Source organism: Quercus robur, chromosome 2, assembly GCF_932294415.1.
Source record: "Quercus robur chromosome 2, dhQueRobu3.1, whole genome shotgun sequence".
Classification (NCBI taxonomy): domain Eukaryota; kingdom Viridiplantae; phylum Streptophyta; class Magnoliopsida; order Fagales; family Fagaceae; genus Quercus; species Quercus robur.
Genome location: NC_065535.1, coordinates 45,373,221 through 45,390,236, shown reverse-complemented (window position 1 = coordinate 45,390,236; position 17,016 = coordinate 45,373,221). Strand labels below are relative to the sequence as shown.

At 38.2% G+C, this 17,016-nt stretch overlaps 1 protein-coding gene and 1 pseudogene across 1 annotated transcript; one reads left to right on the top strand and one right to left on the bottom strand.

Moving 5' to 3' along the window:
* Positions 1–203: 203 nt before the first annotated feature.
* On the top strand, positions 204–6,828 carry LOC126713762 (protein tesmin/TSO1-like CXC 5). The gene is made up of 8 exons (XM_050413622.1): positions 204–900; positions 1,801–1,908; positions 3,203–3,380; positions 3,935–4,294; positions 4,660–4,760; positions 4,836–4,930; positions 5,122–5,538; positions 6,168–6,828. The coding sequence occupies exons 1-8, from the start codon at positions 581–583 to the stop codon at positions 6,440–6,442; spliced, it is 1,854 nt and encodes a 617-aa protein (XP_050269579.1). The 5' UTR covers positions 204–580; the 3' UTR covers positions 6,443–6,828.
* Positions 6,829–9,744: 2,916 nt separating this feature from the next.
* On the bottom strand, positions 9,745–11,337 carry LOC126706522 (putative pentatricopeptide repeat-containing protein At1g02420; annotated as a pseudogene).
* Positions 11,338–17,016: the final 5,679 nt, after the last annotated feature.

The following is a 17,016-nucleotide window of genomic DNA, read 5'->3' as shown; positions in this document are numbered from 1 at the left end:
CGTGATACCAAGCGCACTATATAATTCTGGACTACAGAGAAGAGAATTAGAGACCACTTTAGTGGAAAATTATTATCCGACGGTCAACCACTGAGTATTCTAACTCCTATGAATTTCCACCGTGTGATGATATTTGAGATTAGTAACCGTGTGATCAAATTACTGAAGCGAATCACACCGTCAAATATTAACAAAATTGAATTTCAAAAGCTTGGGAGAGAGGGAGCAGAGACGAAACAAGAACAAAAGTTCCTTTGCTCTTCTTCTTATTTGATATTTATTTCTCAGTCATCTCCCTTCCTCCATTACTTTCTCTTTCTCTCTACCTCTCTCAGTACCAAACTCTCACTCAAAATTTCTTTTTGAATTTCGTTTATCAAAGCCCTCTCTCAATTGTTCAAATCTTGGAGCTACGAAATCGCGTAATTTATGTTTTCTCTATGTTTCAGTGGCTTTCCGATTCGGTTTCGGATCTGAAACTGTGTCAATTTGAGGAATTTCGGTGATTATTTATTTTATATAAAAAAATAATAATAATAATAATAATAATATTTTTTGGAATTGAGTTTTGTTGAATTTCATGGGGGAAGGTGAGGGAAGCGATTTCCCTCCGAAGAAAGCTCAATCGGACGGACCGGCGGCCTGCTCGTCTACGACGGAGGCTCCGGCGGCTAAGAAGCTCGCGAGGCAGCTTGATTTCACGGCTTTTGACTCCAGCGCCTCCGCTACTGTGGTTTTGCCGGAACACCCGCAGACTCAGACTGTGACGGTTACAGTGGCGGTTGCGGCTCAGAGCCAGCCTCCGCAGGTTTTGGTGAGGCCAGTGGTGGCTCCGCCGCCTCCTCCTCCTCCTCTTCCTTCGACAACGACGACGCAGCCGCTGGCTCAAGCGCCTGTGAGGTTTGTGCAATTCTATTGTGGTTTTTGAAGAACCAAATTTGAATTATTATTATTTTAATAATGCTTTATTAATTTGAAAAAGATTTGGTCTTTTGGAAAACAATGAGTGGAGTTTGTGCAGTTTTTTTTTTTTTTTCCTTTCTGATTTCATCGAGAATGATTTAAATTATTTATTTATTTATTTATTTTTAATTCGAAGCTTTGGTTATTGGAGGGTGAGGTTTATGTGAAATTGTGTGATTATGGAGTGAAAGTTTGGTAATTTGTTCTTAAAGATTTGGTTTTGAAGTGTGAAACTGTGAAAGTTTCTGTATCCTACATATTGTTTAGTACTTATTCAAATTTGGTTCATTTACATTGTTGCTTTTGTGAATCTTTGTAGTTATTTAATTGGTATGTTTATAGCATAAAATTGCTTTCCAAATAATGCAAATTTTTAGTCCTTTTACACTCAGAAAAACTTTCATGTACACACTAAAAGTTTAGTTCTTTTGCACTAAAAATTTCCTTGCATGTTTGATTCTTTTAAACTTAGAATGGTGAGATTGCCAGAAACACTGCATTTTGTTTTTAACCTTTTTTCGTATTATAAATTTTACAAAGGTGTAATGGGTTCTTTTGGATTTATTCATTATGTTTGAAGATGTATTGGTCTGGTAATAATTTTTGTTTGAAAGCTAATAAAATACTTTTGCTGTAATTCTGCTTCCCATCCACAAATGTATTTGTCTAAAATTGGGGTTGGAATTGGTTTGCCTTTTGGATCATTGAAGAGTAATCTTGGTGGTGGTGAAATCAGAACGAGAATGTTTTACCAATGTGGCACAAGCAAATATCTTCATCTAGAAGTTCAAGATTTATCTATTATTTTTGGTATAACCCTGCCCTTTCTTTTTGCAGAAAACCAGATTCTCCAAAATCAAGACCAAAACCCAATTCTGAAGTAAAAGATGGCACTCCGAAGAAGCAAAAACAGTGCAATTGTAAACATTCACGATGCTTAAAGTTGTAAGTATATGACCTCTTCATACTCTCCTGGTATGAAAGTGTTTCATCAATAAGTTGATTTTTTGTTCTACTCTTCAATTACTTTGCTGTATAATATATATGGTTATTCATTTATTTATAAAACTTTATAGTCTAACATTTATCATGGATGGTGCTGTGGTCCCACTCACTTCTATAACCATTTAATTATGGGTTCAATAACTTGAGCTGGAAACATTTTTGCCTTAATATTCTTCATGGACCAAAAAGGAACAGAAATAATTCACTTTTTAATTTACTCTTTAGCTAAGGAGTTGCACATTTACATGCAATCTTTGAGGTCTCATCAAGGTGGTAAATCCAAATTGTAGCTTGTAGTTTTGCTAGAAGTCCATCCCAAGCCTACCATGGGTTCAAGGTGAATAACAAACTCTGGGATAGCTTGAGTAGTTTGTTTTGGAAACTGGATGGATGAATGACATTCCTCAACAGATTGGTGCATACTGTCTTCTTTAAAAGCAATGTTATTAGTTAGAAATAATTGTTTTCTTTGGGGAAAAAAGGTTGTAAGTGATATGAAAATTATTTATGACATCATCAAAGGAGAAAGAATACTTTTGAGAATAGGTTGTATAACGACCAAAGGCCAATGAAATTAGCTTAAACTAATTTTCCTATTGGCTTCTGAATTATGTTATAAGTGGTAACAAGATTATATAGCTAATTAGCAATAATCAAATCAAATATTCTGCTCATACTTACAACACAATATGATTGCATAAGAGCAGATTAACACAATGTTTAAGTAACACTGTGTTTTACCCTTTATCACTTACACAAAAATTATGGTAGAATACCATGATTACAGATATTGGCTCAGTTGAAGCTAGGTCTACAAGACCTCAACCCAATATTTTGTTTGGTAAACTTATTCATCCTGAAACGCTCTTAAGTATTTCATTTTTAAAAAACGGCTTAACAATTAAAATGCACTCGGTTCAGATATTTTGGAAACGCAAATTGGATTACACCCACTCTGTGCAAGTGTGAGTAACTTAACAGTTAACGCATTGTATCAGGAAACTAGTAAGGCCATAACTTATGCTTGCTGAAGCATCCAAAAATATGAGGCTTGCATTCTATTGAGTCAAAACAAAATTACATTGTTCTTGTAAATAGTTTTTGTTCCTGTTGACACTTCACACCCTTAATTGTCTTGCTATAAACTCCTGATACAGATTTTATGCAACTAAAAATTTCTTTTGAGATATTTTTTCTGATGTGAAGCTAATTTTCTTGTTGTCATCATGATCAGGTATTGTGAGTGTTTTGCATCTGGAATATACTGTGATGGTTGCAACTGTGTAAATTGTTATAACAATGTTGAGAATGAAGCTGCTAGACGAGAAGCTGTAGAAGCTACTTTAGAGCGTAATCCAAATGCATTCAGGCCTAAAATTGCAAGCAGCCCACATGGAGTGCGGGATAATCGGGTATGTTAATCTAATAATGCAGCATTTTGAATTTCATTTACCAGATACTGAGGTGACCTTGCAGTTTTTGTGTTAGTATAGATACAACAAGCTAGAAGTTAATTATTTCAGCTATCTTATTATTAAAGAAGCTATTTATGTTTCTAAGAGATTCTGTTTAACACGTGTCTGGCCATCATGGCACAATGATGGATCTATTCCTAAGATACCATTCCAGAAGTTTGTGCATAAATCTGCAAGTGAACAGTTGATTTGTAAGAGACGGTTTAGGTCTGTGCAAGATGGGCTTACTTTTTTTCTTGGGCTATGTATGTTTTTCTTTGTTCATTTTTTCGAATTACATATTATTAGAATATTTCGTATAATGCCATGATGAAAAAAATAGTTACCTAGAAAAAAGAGAATCACTTGTTCTCAACTCATAAGTTGAAATTTATAAATAACCTTGTTAATATGCAGATTTGAACCTTTTCCTACTAGTATACAATAAACATTATTCCCCTTTCTGGGATGTCAATGAAAAGTGAATGATAGTTGTTTTGAAATATATGCAGGAGGAGGCTGGGGAAGTTTTAATATTGGGAAAGCACAACAAAGGATGCCATTGCAAAAAATCTGGGTGTCTCAAAAAGTACTGTGAATGCTTCCAAGCCAACATTCTCTGCTCTGAAAATTGTAAATGCATAGACTGCAAGAATTTTGAGGGTAGTGAAGAGAGACAAGCCTTATTCCACGGAGATCAAGGCAACAACATGGCATATATTCAGCAGGCTGCGAATGCTGCCATAACTGGAGCTATTGGATCCTCTGGGTATGCATCCCCTCCAATATCAAAGAAAAGAAAAAGTCAGGAGCTCTTCTTTACTACCACAGCCAAGGATCCATCTGCACACCGGCTTGGGCAATTTCAACAGGTATATATGATGATTGCAGGTTTGAAGAGAAATATATTTTGAGTGGTTATCAGTTTCAAATAAAATCACCTGACCAAACTTCTCCCAAAAAAAAAAAAAAAAAAAAAATCACCTGACCATATCTGTGTTTTATATGGATTTTGAGAGTTATGTTCTTCTTAAGAAGAGTTCAGTGAAGTCATTTATGATTGGTTCTGCACTGGTAGGGCATGGCTGCTGATTGTTTAGCGTGTGGATAAATATTTTGTAATTTTTAACCATCCATTAGCACTGAACATTCTCTCATTTTCACTTTAGGGTAGTACTTTCCAGAATTCATGATAGTATATTACTATATCTAATTTTATGTTTTCTATCTTTATCAGGCAAACCATCTCAAATCTTCTGCACCCTCTTCATTGTCTTCCGTCCCAGGTGCTCGTGTTGGTGGCACTGCAGCATTAGGCCCTTCCAAATTTACATACAGGTAAGAATAGTTGTCTTCTGGGAGATGTCATTCATCTGCTTGGTTCGATTACTAACTTGTATATCATTGTTGAAGGTCTCTCTTAGCAGACATTATTCAACCACAGGACTTAAAGGAGCTTTGCTCAGTTTTGGTAGTACTCTCTGGTGAAGCTGCCCAGACAATTGCAGGTATCTGTTGATTTGTGATAAAAAGTTAGTATTACTGGTGGGATACGACGGTATCTAAATTACCAATACTGGAGAGTTGTAGGTGCATATAGAGGTTTATATGATTTATTTACTGATTCTACTTATCAAAAAAATAAAAATAATTATTCTTTACTGATTCTAGAACATATGAACTTGGTTAATATGTCTAGAGCAAAGAAGTGCAACAGAAAAGCGGGCAGAAGATCATACAGAAACCTCCCTTGCTTCATCAACTCAAGAAAGGTTTCCAAGCCAGAAGGAACCCAATGTTGAGAATGCTGTGGCTGATGATTGTTCAAGTGCAAACCAGAACGATAAAATTGGCGCTGAAGATTCCAGTTCAGATGGTGCTGATGTACCTAAAGGAAGGCCTATGTCACCTGGGACTTTAGCATTGATGTGTGATGAACAAGATGCAGTCTTCATGGCATCCACTTCACCCAATGGGATGATGGGCAATCATAACACGTCTTCACAGTTGCCTTATGGACAAGGCATGACAGAGGTCTATGCAGAGCAGGAAAAGATTGTTTTGACAAAGCTTCGAGATTGTCTTAATAGGCTCATCACGTTTGGAGAAATAAAAGGCAAGTTAATCTCCATCTAAACTTGATAAACAGTTGAACTGTGAAAAAATAGCTACACCAGGAATTCCAAAAGAATAAACCCTGTTTATGAGAACAAAAAACTTCAACCAGAGAGTCAAGAAATACCCCAAAATATGGCTGTTATTTTGTCTTTATTCTTAATTCATGAAAATTAACATTCAACAGCTAAATTATGGATTTATGGTTGACTGAACAAATAAGTAGGTTGCAATTTTGAAAGTTAGGATCATTTAGTGTTTGTGTGTGCATGAATGCACTTGGGAAGCTGTAAATTATACGTACCACTTGGTTCTTTGATCTGTCTTGCTATGTAGTCAATTATAATGATTCTGAAATTTTTGAATCCCCCACCCCCTTTAAAAAAATTCACTACACTGACAAAAAAAAGTTCTGATAGTGCATTGTTATAGATGGATACTAGAGAGATCCTTTTTTCAGCTTTCCATTACCCAACCAAAGTCTTGTCCAAGTTTTGCCTATTTTAGATGTAGAGATCATATTTGATAGATATGATCGTCAAAATTGTTGATGATGATAATAATAGCAACAACGGGAACAAATTGCCTGCTTCAATATTGGGAATTAATGTCATCCTTGAAATTTTACAGAGACAAACTGTTCATCATTAGCCAGGAGTGAATTGGGGGTTCAAAAAGACTTCCTGAGCAATGTTGGGGCCAATGCCAATGCCAGAATTGAAGCGGGGAATCAACAGGGACCGGTTAGCAATGGTATTGCAAAAACAGATGTCCCACCTACAGCCAACAAGACTTCTCAGATGGCTACTCCAGTGGTTGTGGCCCCTAGCAATGACCTCCTTCCAAAAGTTCCATTTCTCCCCAAAAATGGTGATACAAAACCGAAGAATGAAAAAGAGATGTAAAAAGATTATAGCACAGAAATTTGGCCCAAGGTATTCCCCTGCATCTCTCTAATATTAGTACTACACCATTGTTCCTTACTTGATTTTATTCAATGCAGCGTTGAGATGGTATTGGGCCTCATTGTTAGAACTGACCAGGATCTAATTTGATCCTTCTTTTTCATTTTCTTTTTTCATCTTCTCTTTTTACGCCATTAGTATATTCTAAATTAGTTTTCCAGCTTCAACAATAGTTTGGCACTGGTGTAAAATGCTGAACCTTGTAATTGCACAAGATATCATTTAGATTATTAATGCCAATGACCATATAGCCTGTATCGTTAGGTGCTAAGATTTTGTTTTTTACTATTTACATTTCTAGAGAAACAAAGAGCAGTTTTATAATTTATCATGGAGTACGGTATTAGATTTCTCCAAGAGTAATTTGCTCAGTGCTGATTTGGTTTACTGTGGTCCAATGTAAGTACACATGATAGTTTTTTTTTTTTTTTTTGTAAACGAGATGTTATTCTCCCTGGCCTGCCCCCCCAAATGAGTGTCAAATTTCAGTATATTGTTAATGATAATTATTCAATTCATGAATGGAAAATGTTCGTGCGCTTTGTATATATAATGGCTATGCAATTATTGATCCGCACCATACTACTGGATTTGTTCTTTTATTAGACAGCCATACCAATTATTGTTACTTTTTTCCCCCTTTGAAACAATAAAAATTCATTTGTATTGATAAAACTAAAATACACTTTTTTATTCCGTATGTCACTCCCAGTAGTTTTATCTGATGTGCTCATTACACTAGGGTAGGAAAATCATATGATTAGGATAGTGGACTCAAAGCTATGGAACTTGGGTGTGGGTCTTCTGTTGAAATGTAATGGCTTTAGTTTTTCTTTTTATTTATCGTTAATTTAATGGTGTATTAATTAAATATAGTATGTATACCTGAATCAGCATTTTTTGTTTTGTTTTACGTCCCGTAATTCTTCCTTAGCTGAGCTTGGCAAAATAGAAGAGCTGACAACACCCCCCCCCCCCCACCCCGCGCGCGCGTGCGCGCACCACACTTTGATATTAGAGTATGGCCATCAGTGGTGGTCCCAGTGCTTCATTTGTATTTTGGGGAGACTTCAATTGAAGTCTTGATTAATATATAGATATTTTTTTTAGAGAGTTTCAGTTTATGACGTTTACTCTTGATGATAGTTCTTTATTATCAGATTAAAATATCAATCAGTTTTTTATGTAGGTGGAGATTGAACTCTAGATTTCTTATATAACTATCAAAGGCTTTACTAGTTAAACTAATTGAAACTCATATATATGGACATCATTGCACCAAAAGTTTAGGTCTATGGTTTTGGGCTCACGTCTATATTTTAATTCTTCAACTTCTTACTTTTTCATCATGTGGGATTTCTACTTGAGACTACATCTAACGATCTTTCTTTGGGCCACGAGCCTTTTCATCACCATGTATCATCTATTAGCTTCTTGTACGACCATAATATAAACTATTGTCAACCTTGCACGTTCATTCTGAGAATCATATGCATCTATGTCCATCTTTGCTTTAATTGCAAATGAGACTCATCCTCGTTCCAACTGCAAAAGGAATATTGATATCTTGTTGTTTTGTCACACATTGTCATAGATTTTGATGTCACTTGGTTAGTTAACAACCGGGAAAGAATCCAATTGGAGTTTTAATATGATATATTGGGACACTATTTTATCCAAAAACTTAAGCATATAGATTTGGGATTAATTATGTTATACTATTAATTACTCAAATTCTTTATTTTTTTTCATCATGATATTTCCGTTCACACAATATATACTCAAATAGTTTTTTCATTTTTTATTTAAAAAAAAAAAAAGATGACTTTTGGAAGATGACCATCTGTTAAGATGCCTCTTCATAAATTTTTATCAATCTTCCCACAACTTGGAATTTGATTAAATTTGTAGCGACACACTTTTATTTTGGGTACCATGCAATCTTCACAGCTGTTGAATAAAGAAAAAGAAGACAACGTGTGTGTTTGGCTCTAGATTAAAAAGTTAATTTATTTTTGTTATTATTCATGGAGTCTCACTTTACTTTTTAATACTATTTATGGGTTTTATTGTACTATTTTAGCTAATTTTTACTTTTATTTATAGTATTTTTAGCAAAAAAATTTTAGTTTCAGTAAAATAAGCGGATCCTAAACAGACCCAGTATATTAACAGGAAAGAAGATAAATGGTATATATATATATATATATATATATACACTCCTGTTGTATCTAAAGCAGATAATCCCTGTTAAGTGACAGTAACAAGTAACACCCTTAAAAAAAACACATGAAAAACAAAAGAAATTTTGAATGACTCCATTTAATGTGCAACTTATGGAAACCTTTAAATTAGGACACGACAATTTAAAGTAGTTGGAGACATTAATTATTCTAATGAATGGGTTTGGAAGTTTAGAACCATCTCTGATGGGACTTCTAAGTTAAACATGGTGGTTGAATTTCAGCTTCTTTTAGATAACTACGAAGATTGTTTGTGCTATGGAAGAAGTCTCTCTATCTGGTCTTTTAATGAAGGAATTGAACCTTTTTCTGGGCACAACTCTATACGGTTCTTATGGAAGCTCAGACTATGACACCAGCCATTCAGGAAGATGGCATTGGGGGAGCCAGTTGCAAGTCTAGTAGACCAACCAATGAGCCTGGTTTGTACCTTTCTTGCTCAAGCAGTGATAGCCACACCACCATAGAAATGGAGATGGGATGAAAAAAGGTAGTCAAGGTTTCAGTGTGAGCTCTTGACAACTGATGCCTTTTCTTTTCCCTGTAAAACCCAACCCTATGGATCTATGATTTACCATATTTGGTGGCTTTGAAATAAGAATTCAGAATGGAAGAGCGAGAACTGATTAGCAGATCTTGAAAACTGTCATGTTTGATGTAAGGGGAAGATTAACAAGCAATGCCAAGTTAGATGAGAAGCTCATTCCAAAATAAGGCTTTATGCTTTATTTGGAAGCTGCCCTATCCTATTTTTGTAAACTCAAAACTAAGTATCCTTGCAAAGCCAACTGATTGATTTAGCAGCAATGGTGTTAGGCATAATCAGTTGCTGTCCAATCTCCTTATCACTCTTTCTTGTTCAATTTCAAAGCATTCTTTCTACTGTCAATGGAAACAAGAACTGAGTAAATGAAAGATAAACAAATCAGTTAAGTTACATTGTTAAATGACCAATTCAGCAAAAAAGCAAGTTAAATGATCAAGAAAACAATTGCCTCTGCATGAGTTTTGTGTATAATACAAAGAGAACCAAGTGGCCAGTATCAACCAAATTGCTGAATCTCTACACATTGAGTTTTGCGTTTTGAAAGGTTTAAAGGACTCAATCCAACAACTTCTGCTTCATCAGTTCTTAGCACCTTCTAGGGCTAAGATTGGTCATAAAAGTATGATTTACTGGAAGTGAGTCCAAATCTAATGTCTCCGTTGGGCTATCTACACATTTAGGAATATGCATCCCAAAAATGGCCATTTTCTCTAACAAGTTCTGTAGCGCCTCATGCTTGCTTGTAAGTTCCATGAGCACCTTGATCCTTCTAAAAGAAACTTGGCTTGGCTTATGCCCCTTCTCTACCATCTATAAGAAACACTTTACTGTTTCCACCAACTTTCCCATATCACACAGCAAATCGAACAACACATCAGATACCAAGGTATAAGACCCAAAAACCCTTCTCCACCATGTCATCCCAAAACTATACAGCCATCTCCGCCTTTTCCTGCTTCTTAAACAACCTAATTAGGAACATACAAGACTGTGTATTTGGCAAGCATCCAGTCTCCATCATATCCTCCGGTACAAATTCCATGAACTTGGCAAATCATTCCACCAGAAGAAAACCCTAAAGAACAAATTATAAGTATTTGCATTTGGATTTAAACCCTTATGGACCATCTCATCCATCAAACTATAAGCTTCAACAAGCCTCTTCGCGATACAATAATTCCTTATAACAGCATTATATGAAGCAACATCTGGGTAACACCCATACTCCTTCATTTCCTTCAAAACATCTCTAGCTTTATCCGGCTGACCAACCAACCCCAACCCTCCAATAAGACTATTATATGTAATCACATCCGGCATTATATCCTTGTTCCGCTTCTTCTCAACCGCCTTCTGCGCCTCGTCCAATTCTCTTCCCTTACAATTACAATACACATCAACGTACCAAAAAATTGTACGAAACAATATATATTATAAGTCTGCAAATTTGGCCTAAACTCATGCTTCAAACTATGATAAACATTCCTTGCATCTCCCATACTCTTCTCTTGACACAAAGTCCTCAACAAAGCATTAAAACAACCCGTATCAAACCCCGGTACTAGCTTTTTGAACCTTCTAAAAGACTCCACAGTCTGTCTAACTGAACAAACCTTGGCAACTCTAGCTAAAACAACCAAAACAATACGCGGTGAAATCAATGACCAATCTTTTCGCCGCGTTTCAATCAAAACCTCCCAAATTTTATCAAACATTCGGCTTCTACCAATGAAAAAGCAGTGTGGTAAAACCCTCTTCTATTCCCACTGTAGTAAAAAAACTCTAATGGATTTCCATGGCTGAACCTGACCCTTTTCAGAACCTTATCAATCAAATCATTTGAGAGGAAACCCCACTAGATTTCAACGATTCCTTCAAGTTTTTTGAAGAAGGAGAGCTATTAATTATACGAAAACCCGTCTCAACATCGTGGTTTATAGATGGGTTTTCAAAGCAAAATAGTCTAGAGGAAATTGGGACTCTGGGAATGTACTTGAATTGTGAATGAAATAAGAGATGCTTAGTAATAAACATTGTCAGGTTGCTTGTCCGCACTAGGAGTAGGAGCTACCATTGGAGACAAGCCAAAAACTTTGAAATGGTAAAATAATAAGCAAATGATTTCTGTATCTGTATATGTTGTGATGGTACCAGAAAACGTACTCCAGACTCGTCCATAGGGGTCGTCCTGATTGAGATTAGCAAGCGACATGAGAAGCTCGTCTTGGTCAAGCTCGTCCATCCTTCAATACATAGGACGAGCAATATGTACACCCAATGCTGTCAATTCCAAAACTGTAAACGGAAGATCGAAGTTCATTACTACGATCCATTTGCCAAACGACGGTTAAAGAAAATAGGGCCAAACAACCATGACAGTTATGTCAGTTATTTTCAAAGCTTTCCAGACTCCTCAACAATAGGAGAAGTTACTAAAATAACTGCTTCATGTGCACTATATAAGTATTTATCCACAAAAAGGTGACATTCAAACATTTTCTTATGAGAAATTATTTCATTTTTACTTGGAATCACAAATCCACTGACTTTGTCATCGAAGGACTTTTGGCCGGTCCCCACCGGTCCTCTCTGACTTAGTATTTGTTTTTAGGATCAAGCCCTAAGATCATTAGTGCCCGAGACTTTCAACCTACTGATTTCCAAGGAACCATCAGTTGACGCCGTCTATGGGGAAGAAATTGTTTTGCAGTTTTCCTTTTCCGTGACAAAAGGTTGATGGTTTGGGCTAGATCGAGGGCTACTAGCCCAAGCCATCAGGAAAGTAGAGACGCTTCAAGCAACCCTCATCGAGATCACCAATCTGCACCAGACATGCAGACATCATCCGTCCAACATGTGCAATCTATGGCGGCTGCAATGGCGAAGTTAACTCGCCAAAACCAAGAATTAAGAATGGAGATTAATCTGAGAAGGCAGACACGTGAAGAGCGTGAAGGAGGAGGACAAACACAGAGTCATAATGATAGAAAAAATACTGAAATTGGAAGTAAGTTAAGAGGCACCACTTCACGAACAGTACCACACTTGAAAGAGGAGATGGACCAAATGAAGAAAGTCATGAAAGAAATGAAAGAGAACATGAAAAGGGCGAATCCTATAGAAGTTTTGGTCTACAGAACTGATTCCCCCTTTATGGCTTCCATCAACAGTCACCCTCTACCATCAAAGTTCAAGTTGCCTTCTTTGGATTCTTATGATGGAACGCGTGACCCGTTTGATCACATTGCTACTTTCAAGACAACAATGCACCTTCAAGGGGTCCCCAATGAAATAATGTGTAGAGTCTTCCCTACCACCCTCAAAAGTCCGGCACGAGTCTGGTTCAGCAAAATACCCCCAAATTCGGTAAGTTCTTTCGAAGAGTTGAGCAAGTTGTTTGTTAATAATTTCATTGGGGGACAAAGACACAAGCGTTCCTCATCCAGCTTATTAACGATAGAACAAGGAGAGAATGAGAGCCTGCGGTCATTCATCACTCGTTTCAACAGAGAAGTCCTAAACGTGGACGAGGTAGATGACAAGCTTTTATTGGCGGCCTTCCATAATGGGGTGAATTCGGACTTATTCATACATAAACTCTATGAAAAAGAGCCTCAATCCATGGCCGAACTCGTTCATTCGGCCCAAAATTTTATGAATGCAGAAAACGCCATCATTGCTAAGAAGAGGAAGAGATCTGAGAGAATAGAAGCAAACCCCAATCGTCATCCCGAGCAAGGCTCTCGTCCAAAGAAGGGACAGACAGAAGAAAGGAAAGACCGAGATAATAAGAAGCCTGGCTCTTCAGCACAGAATCAATAGTATACCCCCTTGAACACGCCACTTGAGCAAGTCCTTATGCAAATCAAGGATGATCCTTCCTTGAAGTGGCTGGAGAAAATGAAGGGAGATCCCAATAAGCGCAATAGGAATAAGTATTGTCGCTTCCATAGGGATCATGGGCATGATACAGACGAGTGTTTTGATTTAAAGCAGCAGATTGAGAATCTCATAAGGCAAGAGAAGTTGAGGAATTTCCTTGAACGAGACCACAAGGATGAAAAATTGAAAGGGAAGACAGAAAAATCATCGCGACCACTGCTCAGAGAGATAAGAGTCATCATAGGAGGAAATTCGACAGGTCAATCGTCCAAATCAAAGAAAGCATACCTGAAGGTAGTGCAGAGCGTCCAACTTTCTGGACGATCACCAAGGGCAAGCTCCATGGATGAGCAAGCGATCACCTTCATGGACGAGGACGCCGAGAGAATTCACCACCCTCACGATGATGCTATCGTCATCACCTTGCTTATTGCTGACTACACAACCAGAAGAGTACTAGTGGACAACGGAAGCTCGGCGGACATTTTATATTATCCACTTTTCAGCAGATGAGGTTAGGACGAGACCAGCTCCGTCCAGTGAACTCCCCCCTGGTAGGTTTTGACGGAATGAAGGTACAGCCTGTGGGTATTATTTCATTATCAGTGGCAGTGGGGGCATACCCGCAACAAATCACCAAGGATATGAACTTCCTTGTGGTAGATTGTTCATCCTCCTACAACGCCATAATTGGAAGGCCAACTTTAAATAGTTTAAAGGCTGTTACATCTACCTACCACCTGTCAGTCAAGTTTCCAACAGAGTACGGAGTAGGACAAGTACAAGAAGACCAACTAGCAGCAAGAGAATGTTATCTGGCCATGCTGGCCATGGTTGAACAAGTTTAGGCCATGAATATTGAAGAAAAGAGAGTTGTAGCAGAGTCCACTGAAGCATTGGAAGATATTTCCTTAGATGAAAATAACCCTGAGAGGTGTACCAGAGTTGGAGCAGATTTAGAAGAGAAGATTAAGAAGGACCTCGTCCAGTTTTTGAAGAAAAATATTGATGTATTTGCCTGGAGTCATGAGGACATGCCGGGTATAGATCCTAATGTCATTACCCATTGTCTGAATGTATGCCCCTCCTCCAAGCCAATGCGACAAAAGAAGAGGGTGTTTGCCCCTGAGAGAGATAATGCTATCAAAGACGTGGTTCAAAAGTTGATTGTGGCAAATTTTATTCGAGAAGTGCACTATTCGGATTGGTTGGCCAATGTAGTAATGGTCAAGAAGACAAACGGCAAGTAGAGAATGTGTGTAGATTTCACTAACCTAAACAAGGATTGTCCCAAGGATAGCTACCTGCTGCCATGCATTAACCAGTTGGTATATTCCACTACGGGCCACAAGTTGCTTAGCTTCATGGATGATTTCTCTGGATACAATCAGATAAGGATGGACGAGATAGACCAAGAGAAAATATCATTTGTCACCAGTCAAGGCTTATTCTGTTATAAGGTGATGCCCTTCGGTTTGAAGAACGCGGGGGCAACATATCAGAGGTTAGTTAACCACATGTTTCGCTTACAGATCGAGCGGAATGTGGAAGTCTATGTAGATGACATGCTGGTGAAGAGTCAAGATGTGGGAAGGCATCTGGACGACCTGCAGGAGACATTTGACACACTTAGGCAGTATCACATGAAGTTGAACCCTAGCAAATGTGCTTTTGGAGTATCATCAGGGAAATTCCTTGGATTTATGGTCTCCCATAGGGGAATTGAAGTGAATCCTGAAAAAATTCAAGCAATACTGGACATGAAGCCTTCGCAAAATACTAAAGAAATCCAATCCCTCACCAGACGAGTCGCTGCACTTAACAAGTTTGTCTCTAAAGCCACTGACAAATGTTTGCCATTTTTTAAGGTTCTTAAAAAAGCATTTGAATGGACTGATTAGTGTCAGAAAGCTTTCGAAGATCTGAAGGCGTATCTCACCATGGCTCCTTTGCTAAGTCCGTCCGTGTTGGGGGAAGAGTTGTATTTATACTTGGCAGTCACCCCACATGCCGTAAGTTCAGCACTGATAAGAGAAGAAGACAAAGTGCAAAGGCTCGTGTATTATACAAGTAAGGCATTGAGGGGAGCGGAAGGACAATATCCACAAATGGAAAAGTTAGCCTTCGCATTGATAACAGCTTCCAGGAAGCTAAGGCATTATTTCCAAGCACATGTCATTAATGTTATGACAGATCATCCGCTCAAGAAGGCAATGAACAGACTGGAAGTTGCAAGACGATTGATCCAATGGGCTGTCGAGCTCAGTGAGTTTGACATTAGATATTAACCAAGGCATGCCATAAAAGCTCAAGCCCTAGCAGATTTCATTGCGGAGTTTACCCCAAATTATGATGATTTAGATTAGACGAAAAGCAGTAAGAGATGGGTCGTCCATGTGGATGGTTCATCTACACGGCACACAGGAGGAATTGGTGTGGTTTTACAATCCCTAGAAGGAGATAAATTGAAACACAAAATTCGTTTGCAGTATCAAGCAACTAATAATGAAGTGGAGTATGAAGCCCTCCTCAAGGGGCTAGAATTGGCTAAGTCTATGGAAGCCAAGTCCATACTCGTCTTGGGGGATTCTCAGTTAATTATAGGCCAAGTGAATAGGATATATGAGGCTAAGGAGGAACGCATGAGGAAGTACCTTAATAGGGTGATGCGCCTTATGAAAAGGTTTGAGGAAGCTAACTTCGTTCAAATCCCAAGGGAGGAGAACGTGGAACCTAATATCATAGCGAAAAAATCCTCAGCGAATGAGTCCATGGACGAAGTTGATGAGGTTCAGTACATGCCAAGTATAGATATCCCAGAAGTACAACAGGTAGAGAGCAGTGGAAATTGGATGACCCCGATTGTATAATACCTGAAAGACGGACGACTTCCAGAAGAGAAAGACGAGGTCAGAAAGCTGAAAGTAAGATCAGCCAGGTACTTTCTTATGGACGAAGTTTTATATAGAAGAGGTTTTTCTCAGCCTTATCTTAGATGCTTGGCTCCGGACGAGGCGAACTACGTGTTGAGAGAAGTTTTAGAAGCGTGTGGTAATCACTCAGGAGCCAGGTCACTCGTCCACAAGGTCATCCGTGCGGGATATTATTGGCCAAATATGCAAGCTGATGCTAAAGCATATGTCAAGGTCTGTGACCAATGCCAACGGCTTAGCAACGTCCCCAGGTAACCATCAGAGTACCTCACCCCGATGATGGCACCATAGCCCTTTGCATAATGGGGACTAGACATTTTGGGTCCCTTCCCATTGGGCACCAGGCGGATGAAGTTTCTAGTGGTGGGTATTGATTATTTCACAAAGTGGGTGGAATCCGAACCGTTAGCAAATATCACACAATAGAATGTTAAAAATTTTGTGTGGAAGAATATTGTGTGCAGGTTTGGAGTGCCAAGAGTATTGATGTCTGACAACGGACGACAATTTGACAATGCACTTTTTAGGGACTTTTATGCACACTTCGGAATTCAAAATCATTATTCCTCACCCGCCCATCCCCAAGCCAACGGTTAGACTGAAGTTATAAACCGATCCTTGTTGAAAATCATCAAGACTCGGCTTGAGGGGGCAAAGGGAGTATGGCCAGATGAGTTACCAAGTGTTTTATAGGCGTATAGGACGACAGTGAAAACCCTTACGAGAGAAATTCCTTTCAAGCTAACCTATGGAAGCGAAGCAGTCATACTTGCAGAAGTGCATATAGGCAATCACAGGGTGATGATGTATCAAGATAAGGATAATGAGGAGCAACTTCATTTGAACCTTGATCTAATAGACAAGGTAAGGATAAATGCAGAGCACAGGACAGCAAAGTACAAAAATCTC